General features: G+C 45.3%; 1 protein-coding gene across 1 annotated transcript in view; it reads right to left on the reverse strand.

The window, feature by feature from the left end:
* Positions 1–13,277, reverse strand: part of HCF136 (photosystem II stability/assembly factor, chloroplast (HCF136)) — a 65,213-nt gene that overhangs the window by 22,133 nt on the left and 29,803 nt on the right. The window contains exons 5-6 of the mRNA XM_086773037.1: positions 11,794–11,916; positions 11,612–11,686 (exon numbers count right to left, since the gene is read on the reverse strand). Coding sequence (XP_086629163.1) covers positions 11,612–11,686; positions 11,794–11,916 — 198 coding nt within the window. The remainder of the gene's footprint in view (positions 1–11,611; positions 11,687–11,793; positions 11,917–13,277) is intronic.

Below are 13,277 nucleotides of genomic sequence, written 5' to 3' on the forward strand. Positions count from 1 at the left end.
GGAATGTCTTAGCTTTTTTATAAGAGCAAGACGATGATGGTAGACTATCGATCTCACAAGCTCTCATTTGTTCATTATAGTGAACTCTATGTTATCACATGTGATGTGCCCCGTGGATTTTGTGGTGTAAACTCAACTCAGGCTTGGCCAAGGATATATTCGAAACTCTTTTTGATCCAAATTTTGAGTAATTTTGTTGTTTTCTGGATCTTATCAATTCTGCAATTTTGTTAAGATCATCTCCTTGTGAATGTAATTCAATCTCAAGTAGTGAAGTTTCTAAAGAACAACAAATTTTGGATGATATCTTGAAAGAGCTTCGTGATGTATTTCCAAGCGAGTTACCAGATGATCCTCCGCCGAGAGGGGTGTTGATCATGCAATTGAGCTATTTACTAGTGGTAATCTCATCTCTCTACAACCTAATTGGTTTAGCCAGAAGGAGGAAAACAAGATTGCTCGGCGACTACAAGATTACCTTACTAAAGGTCTTGTCCAGTCTAGTAAGTCTCCATGGGTGCTCCCAATCTTTTGCCCCACGGAAGAAAGATCGTAGCATGCGCTTCTGTGTAGATTACAATGGCTTAAACAAACTCACTGTCAAGAACAAGTATCTTTTGCCGAGGATGGATGACTTGATATATCGTCTTCAGGGTGCTAAGTATTTCACCAAGATTAATCTACGATCACGCTATCATCAAATAAGGATTAAAACTGAGGACGTGCTAAGATTGCATTTTGGATGCACTATGGCCACTATTAGTTTTTGGTCCTAGCTCTTGGGTTGACCAATGCTCCTACTTTTCAACAAATGATGAATGATTTATTTCGCCATATCTGGGAAAGTGAAATGTTGTCTTCATGAATGACATACTAATTTATAGTAGATCATTGGAAGAGCACATCAGCATCTCAAAGTTGTAATGTAGATACTTTGACAAGAGAAGTTGTATACAAAGGAGTCAAAGTGTGATTTCTTCAAGCAGGAACTCTTGTATTTGGGTCATGTCATCTTTGTTGATGGTGTGAGAATTGATCTAGATAAGGTTTGTAAGGTCCTAAAATGGCCAATTCCATGGACGATTGGGCGAAATCTTCCCCTAGTTTCACTAGCTTTTTCAAGAAGTCCATCGAGGTTTATGCCAAGATTGTTGCTCCTCTACCTCTGTTTTTTGAAGGGGTAAGTTTAGCCCTTCAACGGTTTGGAGTGACAAGCTGGATCAATGTTTTAGAGCACTGAAGAATTTAGTCACCCTTCAGCACCTATGTTGCAAATCGTGGATCCTAGTAAATATTTTGTGGTTGAAACGGATGCCACTGATTATGCAATAGGTGCTGCAATGTTCCAGGATGGGAGACCCACAGCCTTTGGAAGCAAGAAGTTTTCAGAGACACAGATGAGGTATCCTACCCAAGAAAAGGAGCTGCTCACTGTTATCCATGCGATGAAAATTTGGAGACACTATTTCTATGGATCTCAATTTGTAGATTGGATGGATCACCACAATTTGAAGTATTTTTGTGATCAATCCGACCAAGGGTCGGTGAAACGAGACCCAAGCAGGGGTCACCCCTTCCTGGACTCACTTCTCCAGTTAGCACTTTATTATACACTCTTAAAAGACAATAGCACAAGACAAAATAGCAAAAAGTAATTAACAACTCTGAGCATAGATAGATGACTGAGGCCGGAACGGCCGGCCCCCCCCCAAGGAAATGATATTATTACTTGGGAGAATTTGTTACAAGTACACGGGCCCAAGGCCAGATTTCCAATAAGCAATGCACAATGAAAACAAAGTATCAAACCCAAACATGTTTGTTGATGCCGAGTCTGCAGTCACCAAGGGCTGCCCCGTCCATAGCACCTTCCAGAGTCACACTTCGCGTGCAATCCACCCGTCCCTGGCACTACGGATCACGCCGTGCCAGTCCTAGCGATGGGGCACCCTCACGGAGTTGACTCGGTGAATGGAAGAGGAGTCCAGACATAGGAGAGCAGGAGAATTCCTCATTCTTCGCGATGAAAATCTTCTGGAGCCACCGTACAGCCAGTAGGAAGAGTGAAACAACCTGGGCCACTTGTAGGAAATGCGTATGTCCTAAATCCACGCGGATAACCCCACTGGTTTGACCTGCTATACCTGCTGTACCTGCTGCTGTACCTGCTGTACGACCAGAATCAGCAAATAATGAAGGTATTGTACCTGCTGTACCTGCTGTACCTGCTGGTGTACCTGCTGTACCTGCTGTACGACCAGAATCAGCAATTAATGAAGGCACTGTACCTGCTGTACCTGCTGTACCTGCTGTACCTGCTGGTGTACCTGCTGTACCTGCTGTACGACCAGAATCAGCAATTAATGAAGGTACTGTACCTGCAGTACCTGCTGGTGTACCTGCTGTACGACCAGTTTCATGAGAATAATGAGTGCTCCAGCCTGTTTTCTCTAAATCCCAGCCAACAATTGTGTTTTCTTTCTCCAAAATGCAAGGGAGAGGGCTGGAAGTGAGGCGCCTTCCTCCCATGCAAAAGATTGGGTGTGGTAGGTGGGGTAGGTGGCCAACCCCCACCCCACATGCTATAAAAGGGTGCCCAGGCCAAAAGAGGGTGCCCACACTTATAAAGTGTCCACCTACTTTTAATGAAGTATGAAACCTGTAAGTTATAAGGCTTATAACTTAAAGCTCTTATTTAAATAAGGATTTCCCACCTGTTCACACGCCACAAAACCTGTCAGAAGACAAGGCATTCCACGGCTCACGGGAGGGCGTCCCCGACCCCTGAGCTAGACACACATGTCAGGCATGCAAACAAAACCAGTTCACGCGAAAACATTTCAAAGGCAGGCAAACATGAGTGCACAATGCAACATTGTTAAAGGATAATCTCCGTTCATGTACTTGCACAATACTTGACATTTCCGGGCACAAACAGGCCCACCGGAAAGTCAATTCCAGGTACACACACAGTGTACAATCCACCCGTCCCTGGCACTACGAATCACGCCGTGCCAGTCCTAGCGGTGGTAATCCAGAAACATACACCGTGTGCAATCCACCCGTCCCTGGCACTACGAATCACGCCGTGCCAGTCCTAGCGATGGAGCACCACTACGGAGTATGCTCATCCAGAGCCCAAAGCTCACACAAGAAGATAAGAGGACCATTAGATAGCTCAATGGTGACAGTCGGAAGGCCAAATAGGTTGACGGTTGACCTCATGCATGAGTTCGTCTTTGAGATCCATTACCGGAAATCGGGTTGCTGATGCCCTTATTAGGATTCCCGAGGTAGATGCTATCTCTTTTGTTGGATAAAGTCTAACTTCTCTCTCTCTCTCTCAGAGGGCGTAGCCAACATGATTTCCGTTTTGTGGTTGCGGCCCACAAGATCTGAGTGTTCTGGACACTCCGATGAGTGTTGTTGAGAGAAAGATATTGGAAAGATTCTAGTAAACTGGCTAGGTGTGAACATACTTGGGCACCGTCCTATGAACAAAATGCTGCTCAACACTAAAAATGTACTACTACAAATGCACAAGATAACTAAAAGATACATCACTGCACATGACAAACTGCAAAAGCAAGCACTGCATAGTACACCACCACTAGGGCTGGGAACGGCCCAACCCCCCCCCTCCCCCCTCAATCTGAAGTAAATTATTGAAGTATTTAGCCTGTGTACAAAGTTCCACGGGCTTTCCAGCAAGATAATCCAATGCAATGCATATATGAAGACAAGTTACCAAAATAAAAGTGTGTTAGAGTAGACTGTCAATGTAGGACTCGTCAAAAGAGTCAAAGTAGCCTGGCCACCAATCTCATACACTTGGAGGAAAGTGAACACGAAACTGTCGTTCTGAGACCATGCACGAGCAGGTGCTCCGGTACTAGAGCCCCGCTCACTCCCTTGCAGAGACCATGGTTCACGCCTTCAAGGTACGAGTACACAAGCAGGTACAGGTACACAAATAGGTACAAGTACACGAACACGTACGAGTACACGATATCCAATAGCAAGTATTCAAACAAGTACTCTTGGAGAAAATTCACCACAAGCACAATTGGTACCATAAGTATAGTGGGATATTCAGCAGGTACCAGTGTGTACAGCCGATACAAAAGTAACAACCGCTGCCAAGGCAAGTAAGCAGCTCGTGAAGAAGGTACGGCAAGTACAGCTGGTGCAGAAAGTACAACAGGCAGATGAGGTACTGTATGGCTTGGTACAGATGTGCAACCGCAGGTACATTAGACTGTACAGCCAAGTACAGTATGGCAGTACATCTGTAGGGCTGTGTGCAGCTGGGCAGCAGGAAGCACTACTGAAAGGTGCAGCTGACAGAGAATATCAGTGGGAGCTATACGGAAGCCTGGAGCAAGTGGGCAGCTGTACGGCAGCGAGGGGAGCACTTATGTGTGCATGTGTCGATTTGTAGATGGAGGGGGATGCAGCCCATTTTAAATAATGGTGGGCACCTCCTTTAAGTGCCCATGCACTAATGTGTTTACATGGTCAAAAGGGTGCCCAAAGGTTGGGCTTCCCATAAACGGGTCCCTTGGACCCTAGGCACTAGCCAGTGGCCGGTGCCCAACTTTAATGAGTGGGAGCAGTTACGGTTAGGAATATATAAAAATAAAGCTTAAACCTTTATAAAAATAAAGGTTTCCTAACCTTTATTTTTATAAAACCTTTATTTTTATAAAGCTTAGGAAACCTTTACAAAAATAAACAAAGGTTTAGATTAATATTACCACCTGTTGCCACAAACCATAGTTGTTTCTCGTACCAGTACGAAAGGGGTCGTACCGTATGGTTCGTACGGTAAGATTTTATTTTTATTTTTTTCCCCCCAATTTTTTTCCTTGAAAAAAAAATTCCAAATGCTTTAAAAAAAATATAAAAACCCTGCTTAACGAAGATCCCAAATGCTTGCAATACTTCGCAACTTTCGTGTCCACTCAGTATTCCATATGGGGTTGTTGAGAGACCTAAAAAATCTGGCGAGGTAGACTGGTAGTGTAAACTTCATTGGTAGGATGAGAGAATCTTGCTACGTCACTTGGAGATCCCTGGAGAGAATCTTGCTACGTCACTTGGAGATCCCTGGTATAGATAGGCTAGACAATTAGATTCTCAAGTTATGTACGAGGGAGAAGATTTGGACATGGCCATTTTGATCTAGAGAGGAGTCCCTAAACTTATCACCCTAGATGCACTGCTGGTATTTGTGCAAGGACGGTCCCTTAGTCATAAACGCTACACTGGGAGACCTTTGGTATTGCATTACCCATCCAGGTTCTTTATTGGAGACAATCGGGAGATCCAACTGGGAGAGACACATATCCATGTTCTGGTTCCTCAAGCACTGTAGACTCCTCCCCTCCCAACCTTCCCTCACATTCAAGCTTGAAGCTCCATAGGTTGTAAGTGTAAAAAATAAAAACCGTATTTTATCGTACGGTATCCGAAAATTTCATATCGTACCGAAAATTCCCGTACGGTATCGTATTTTCGTACCGTGACAACCATGCCACAAACAATGTCAAAATACAAGGCATTTGCATGGTTCACGGGTGGGCATCCCTACTCGTGAATTGGACATGTCATAGCAGGCAATCAAATGAAAACAAGTCACACGAAATCAGTTTCAAGCAAGGAGAGATGCATGCACATGCATTATGCAATGGATGGATCTCCCGTTCTTGGAACCAATATAGATAGCAGCAGTTCTCAAGCACGGATCTAGCTTAGTGGGAAAAACTAGGATCCCTGACAGTGGGTTCCACGTCCTGGCCACACTACGGGTGACATGAGGCTTGGCCTCTAGTAGGTGACACGAGTCTTGGCCTCAGAATAGGCGACATGAAGCTCCCTGGCCTCCCATACCTTGGCACAAAATAGGGAAGAGTCACTTGGGCGACCAAATGGTGACATTTATCCCTACCAAGTCATCGATAAAGAGTCACGGGTTGGCTCAGCTCTTCGTGGAGCAATTGTATAAGCTCTATGGACTGCCTGATGAGATTTTCAGTGATCGGGATCCCAAGTTCACTGCACAATTCTGGCAATTAGAGTTTTCCAAATTGGAAATACGCTTGAGCGTGTCATGTTCAAATCATCCCGAGTTGAATGGTCGAACAAAGAAAACGAACCAAACTATGGAGGATATGTTGAGGGTGTATTGTTGGAGAATGCACAGGCGGAAGCATAAATTAAACGAGAGAGAGAGAGAGAGAGAGAGAGAGTAGAGAGAGCTTGTGGACAAAATCACCTTTTATATTAGCATGAAGGCTTTACAATGGCAATTAGCCAGCAAGGAGTGTTGAACTTGTGCAAAGGAATGGATGAGAAAGTGAGAAATGGAGGCCTCCTTATATAGTGAGGATGTGCACCTGGCCGCCTGCTCTAGAACAAGCCGACCAGCTCACGACTCAAAAAATAAGAAGAAAATACGTTAAATGCCCAATAAATAGGCTCTATCCAGATACACTGACATGCACTCATTCTAACACCCCCTCTGCAACTCATAATGTGCAAGAGTCTGAAGAAGATAAGCTGATGAAGATGCAACCATGGAACCTCCAGCTCTGCGAATACTGGAATCACCTCGGAGAGAGCACCCGCCAACCTGTTTCCTCAAAAATAAATGCCACCACGAACAGCAAGAAACTTTGCTTGGCTATGAATTCCCACACAAGTGGGTAGTGAACTCCAAGAATAGATGATGAGCTAGACACACCACGCCCATAATCCCCAACAGTGGACAAAAAACACATCACGTCCCAAAAGCCTCAAACAATGAACTCGGAATAGATCCGGTTCATAATCTCTGCTACACAAAAGATAACCATGTCCTGCTAGATGTCTAATGCTTGGAACTCCGAATCACGGTCCCCATGCACCAGTAAGTGGAGCTGTAATCAACCCCCTCTCCCTCCCACAAGCCTCCTTTGGCTAGAAGCACATGAGAGGAAACTACATGTATACTAGAGAAGTACACCATTTGGGTCCTCTTGTGCTGGAAGCGTCTTGGGAGGACCCAAATGTGCTTCCTCCTTTGGCTGGAAGCACATGAGAGGAAACTACATGTATACTAGAGAAGTACACCATTTGGGTCCTCCTGAGCGGAAAGCGCCTTGGGAGCCTTAGAAGTGGTACTAGAAAAATATGTATCACTGTCGTGTGTCGTGTCTTTGCCCTTTCTTTGAGATGAAGCCTTGCCCTTGGTCTTGTCCTTCTTCTTGCACAAAAAATCCTTGGACAAATGTCCTCTCTTCCCCCAAGAGAAGCAACGACTCCAACCTTTCTTCTGAACTGAGGAAAGTGCCTAGTCAGAACAGTTGACAGACATCTTCAACTTACCCTGTGAAATGAGGATGGACTCTTCCTCCAAAAGTAGGGAGCTAAGATCATCAAAATCCAACTGGGTGTATGTGACTTGGCACCACAAAGATCGAGAAATCACGTCATAGTCCGGGGGAAGCTTGGTGAGGATAAGTGCAGCCAGCTGAGCAGAGGACAAAGCAGCACCCATAGCCAATAACTGGTCATGCATAACCTTGGCCTTCATGAGGAACGACTGCATGGAACTGCGTGCAAGGAATAACAAACCGTAGAGTTGTCCTCATCGACGAATCTCGAGCAAAGAGATCCTCCAATTTAGACCATACCTGATGAGCAGTGGTGAGAGTTTGCACGGCCGGTGAGACCTCCTCTATGATGGTTCGCACAAGCACTGAATGCGCCTTCAAATCCCAATTCTTCTAGTCTTGTAATTCCGCAACAAATTCATCCTCTTGATCCTGGGTCCACCTCCTAGAGTTTTGAGGACGCTCGGGCTTCCTCTCAGTGCCCTGAACAATATCCCACAAACCCTTGTACCAGATCCACATTTAAAGCTTTCAATGGGCATAGTTAGGTCCTTTCAACTTGTCATCCTTGTTCATACAAGGGGGAGCCATATCCACAGCAACAACGAACACAAATCTCAACTCTCCAAGACTCTTGTCAAGTGCTTTCCAACGAAGCGAGGCTCCAAAACCAGTCAGCCCCCTCTCAAATTTGAGAGAGACAAAGGCTGGACAGCAGCAGAACAATCCTAGAAACCACCAGGAACCTCCTACCGGAAGCGTAGGGAGTCGTGGAGGAAGAAGAAAATGTACAGCCACTTGTCTGGCAACACCACATGCAAGAAGCTAGCCACAACTGATGCTGAAAACAGCAAAAACAGCCAGTAACTCCACAACCTGCCTCTGGACAGCAAAACGCAGCTTGCAAGGCTGGCCGACAGCAGCAAGAGCAAAACGTAGCCTGCCTCTGAAGCGCAAAACGCAGCCTGCAAGGCTAATCTGCAGCCGGAGAAGCTATGGAAGCAAAACACACAGCAGAATTGAAGACAGTGAATGATACCATGTTAGAATGGCCATGCCGTGCACGAAACAATGATACCATGGAGCAGCCTGAACCTAAGCGAATGATACCATGTTAGAATGGCCATGCCGTGAACGAAACAATTCTAGACTCAACCGATGGTGGCCAACACATGTGCCCGATTCCCTCACACCACACATAGAGACATGAGCACCCATGGAGGTTACCCCATCCGCATGAGCACAAGGCCCTAGTTGCTACTAAGGTGAGTCCCCACCCCACCTTTCCACAAAAGGCAAGCTTGGGGGAGATGTAGGTAGAATGCTCACCAAGGGGCTATATGTACCCCTTTACCTTCCAGACCATTGTTGCATGTGGGATAATTTGGTGACCTTTCACATTCCTCCTACTCCCCTTTGTCCATGCGAGATTGGCACCTCCAACACCCCCTCTCCAATCGAGAGTGGATGGTCGGAACCATAAACCCCAAGCTCTGAGAGTGAGAAACGGGAGGCCTCCTTATATAGTGAGGATGTGCACCTAGCCGACTACTCTAGCATAGGCCGACCAGCTCACGACTCAGGAAATAAGGAGAAAATACATTAAATGCCCAATAAATAGGCTCTGCCCAAATACATTGAGATGCACTGATTCTAACATGTATGTCTCCAAGAGACAGTTTGAGTAGGAAAGGTAAATTCCATAGATTGAGTTTGCTTATAACAGTAGTAAGCATGTGGCTACTCATTTTAGCCCATTTATGCTTATGTACCGTTATCAACCGAAGTCACCCATTGTTGTAGGACTATGGGGGGTCAAGTTGCAATCAGCACAGAGGTTGGACACTGCATGGGAGATCATTGCTACCATCATAGCCTGGCACATCTGGAAGGCTAGATGCACTGAGGCCATGGAGGGCACTTTGGTTTATGATACACAATGCATTTGCTGGATCTGGTGTGATATTATCCACACACTCATGGCCACTTGGGCCAAGATTTAGAGAAAACGTGGCCAATCTATGAGAGAATGGGATCATGGCATTTTTTTCACTCTCTCTCTCATATGGGGCCTTGTTGGCAACACAAGGCACCCAATTGGTTGAGATTTCCCCATTGCTTGGTCTGACCAGATTCATTGCTAAGGACATCAATGATTCTTAAGAGGGGAAGTATGTTACGCCCCAAGGCTAATCAAGGTTAATACCTTCATTTTAGGTTAACCATAGCCTAGGGGTTAGGTATCTTAAGCGAAGGTTAGTAGCTTTTATGAGACGTGCTACATTTGGCTCCTGGTTTATAGAAGGCCTATATAAATGACTTTATGCATCAATTTGAGGGAGAGCTCCTCAAACTTGGACTGGAGGCCTTGAGACTACTCCGTGCTTACATCCAATGGATGTGTATTGGTGATATAAGCACTAGGGACTTTGCACGTGGAGCCATGTCTCAGATGCTGCTATCCCCCGTGCTCGGGGGTGATAACAAGGGGGATAGTAGCGTCCGATGGGTGTACTAGTGATATGGGACACCAGGGACTTCGCACATTGAGCCCTGTCTCGGATGCTACTATGCCCCTATGCTCACGGGTGAGCCTGAATGGCTCTATGGTTGGGCGGTAGATGCTTGTGTCTATCTTTGTTTCTTTTATGTTTGCGCTTAATCGTAGGGCCTAGTGTCTCTGTGTTTCCATTATGTTAGTGGGTCTGTTAGCCTGGGGGCTTGATATTTTTTGGGGCCGGAGGGGGGGGGGGTGCAGACGAGTGCAGGAATAGCTCCATTTCTGCCTGGTTTAGTATGGGGAAGTACTAGTGATTCAGTTTTCAGCCATTTCTTTGTAGCATGTCCTTCCAAATCTCATACCAGTAAAGAAATAACTCTACAAGGAGGCTTAACTGATAATTGGGACCCAATGCTGAATGTGTAGGTAAATCTCTCTTTGTGTAAACAATTCTCTGCCTATATCGGTTGCCTGGAAAGCCTGTGTGATTCCTAGCAGCAACCTGTGGCCAGAACTGAAACCTTCAGCAAACCTTGCACTTGATTTGATTGAACCAACAAAGGCGGAAGGAGGGGAGAGAGAGGAAGGGTGGGGTGCGTGGGCACGGGGGGGTTGGACTAACAATAACAAACTCTGCACCTAACCTTATTTGATGAGTATACATTGATTGATAAAATAAATGATCAATGTTTCTACAACTGGCTTCAAATACTGTGCAGGCTGAAAACTGATGAAAATCGGCATTTCCAAGAGAAGGCTTTGCTTCTAACTACATCAGGATGCTGAAATTGGAATCCAGCCACTTGCAACTACATCCAGATTCCACGTCTTCCCATGCATAATGATGGAAAAGAGAAAGGGGAAGGAAGAAGCGCCAGGTTTGGTGGTTAAATGTGTCACAACTTTCATGGCCACTTCATTCTTCTTTGGGCACTACCAAGCCTTATGGTCTGACCCAAACACTTTGCATTCTTCTCTAAACAGTACCAAGCCCAATGGTTTGGGAGTGCCTTATCAGAGTTTCTTGGGATTTGCATGAAACGGTTCTTCAAATTGAGTACTAAATCTTTTGAAAAACTTCACAGGCTGGTTGACATGCCTACTTCACCCTTTGACTTCTAACCAAATCATCAGGGATACGGACAAACTTAACGGCCCCCTCCATATTTTCGGATTTCTTCCTGTTGGTTACCCCTTTGAACACATTAGACTTTTCCGCAAATTCACAGAGATTCTCAATGTGCCAAGCTAGCGAAATAGAAGCTACAGAAATAGATGAGGTGTTTGCAGGAGTAGTTAAAGGTGATAAATGTCACTCCAGGAGAGTAGATGCAAACAGCATTTTAGTGATGTAGTGTCGAAGTTCAGCACTATTACCCAAAGGAGGGGAAAAATATTGGAGCATATAGCCACACCCAGACAAGTCCCATGCACTAGGCAAACTGAGTGCATCCTCCACACTTAAACAGCATAGTCTCAAATTTCAATTCACAAAAAATCGAGTTTGCAGTGGACATGTGGTTACCCTGTACAACCACTGAACCATGCCAAAAACTACTGCCACTCAATGTTTACGAGGACGCTGGATTTTCATACTATATGTAAATATTATCAACATTGGATTCATAGCTAAGCAACATATGAAAGAACGGTAGGTTCTAAACAGATGAAACTTTTCAACCTTTTAACCACAAATACACGACCAAATACACAAAGTAAGAAGCATGTTGCTTACCTTGGATCGATATCCAACATCCAATATACCAAACCCTCTACTCTGAATTTGTGCTTCCTCAAAATCTTCAGTCACCTAAGGCATAAAAAACACTCGCCATCAACAACTTTGCACATAGCCAAAAAAGTGCACATTGATCACCCAATCTCATAATTTGTAATGTGGGAAATTAAACAGCTTACCCCAGTACCCTTGCTAAGAAACAATCCTCCTCCACGTACAACAAGCCACAATCCCCCATCCGCACGCCAACCCATGCTTTGAATTCTTCGGGCGCTTGTGCGGTTGTGTGGTTGCCAATAGGGCTGTAAAATTATGTTAAAATCCTCTCTCTCTCTCTCTCTCTCTCTCTCTCTCTCTCTCTCTCCACCCGACAGCTTCAGATCTGAGAGATCCTCCAAAGATAACAGGAGAGCCCCACCATAGGCAGTGTGGATGCGGAGAGCCTCTATATGGTCATAGATGTCGAGGACCCACTTCAATCCCCTCGCATTGTAGCATTGTACCACTGCCACTTACAGGGCTGGTTTTTTCTTTCAGCTCTAGTTGGGTTTTTGATTATGTTTTTTGCGTGATTCTGTCACTTCATGGACATAATGTAAGTCCTTTGGTCTTTTGTAGATGTTGAAAGGACTCTCTCTCTCTCTCTCTCTCTCTCTCTCTCTCTCTCTCAGCATCACAGAACATGAACATTACATCCATTGTACACACACACTGTGCTGGGCCCTGTTTTCTTTGGGCAGTTAATTTCTTTTTTCATGTTGTTGACAGACAGTTTATTCATGAATCATATGTAATATCTTTTGACCTCATAGACCCTTCAGGTCTTTTGTAGACCTTAATACAATCTCTCTCTCTCTCTCTCTCTCTCTCTCTCTCTCTCTCTCTCGGCGGAACTAGAGAAGGCTAAGAAGGCAATCACAGCAGAGATTCAAGAGGCCAAATCAGGATTCCAAGAGGAGCATGCAGGCCTCCGAAAAGACATGGAAGCAACCAAAGAAGAGGTTGGAGAAACCTCCAAATGGGTTGAGGTTGTGAAAAAGCAAAAAAGAGTCCACACCCCAAATGCCACATCCATCATGACGGCCACGCTTGAGGAAGAGAAGTGTTGCGAATCTAGGGCTCTACATGTGCGAGTAACACGCTTGCAAGTGGGCAACTCACCCAAAGAGGACGGTGAGACTTTATGCAGACAGATGGGCCCCACTGACACCCCTTTTGTAGATGCTTGGCGAGCCGGGAAGGACTTGATGAGGGAGAGGCCTCTCCTCCTCAAGTTCAAAGATACGGAGTCCCGTTTGGTTTTTTTGAAGAAGAGGGCCATCCTCCGAACCACCAAAATATACCTTGGAGATGACCTCACCCCCCTACAGGTGGAACACAGTAAAGCCGAGAAGGTTCAAGTTATGGAAGCCCGCAAGGCAGGGAAATGGGCCGTTTATCATGATGACTGAGTCATCATCACGGATAAACGCCCCGCATGACGGTGCGGGGTCTATGAGACCACAGATGCATTGAGGATGGGAGTATGGAATTGCAATGGAACTTTATGGTCAGACACAAGAGGCTTCACAGAGACTTACACAGATAGGGATATTATCTTCTACTCAGAAATGCATCAAAGCCCTGAGAGAGGGCTACCCAAAGTGGAGGGTTACACATGGAA

Source organism: Cibotium barometz, chromosome 33, assembly GCF_041138505.1.
Source record: "Cibotium barometz isolate CiBa-2024 chromosome 33, ASM4113850v1, whole genome shotgun sequence".
NCBI classification, from domain to species: Eukaryota; Viridiplantae; Streptophyta; class Polypodiopsida; order Cyatheales; family Cibotiaceae; genus Cibotium; species Cibotium barometz.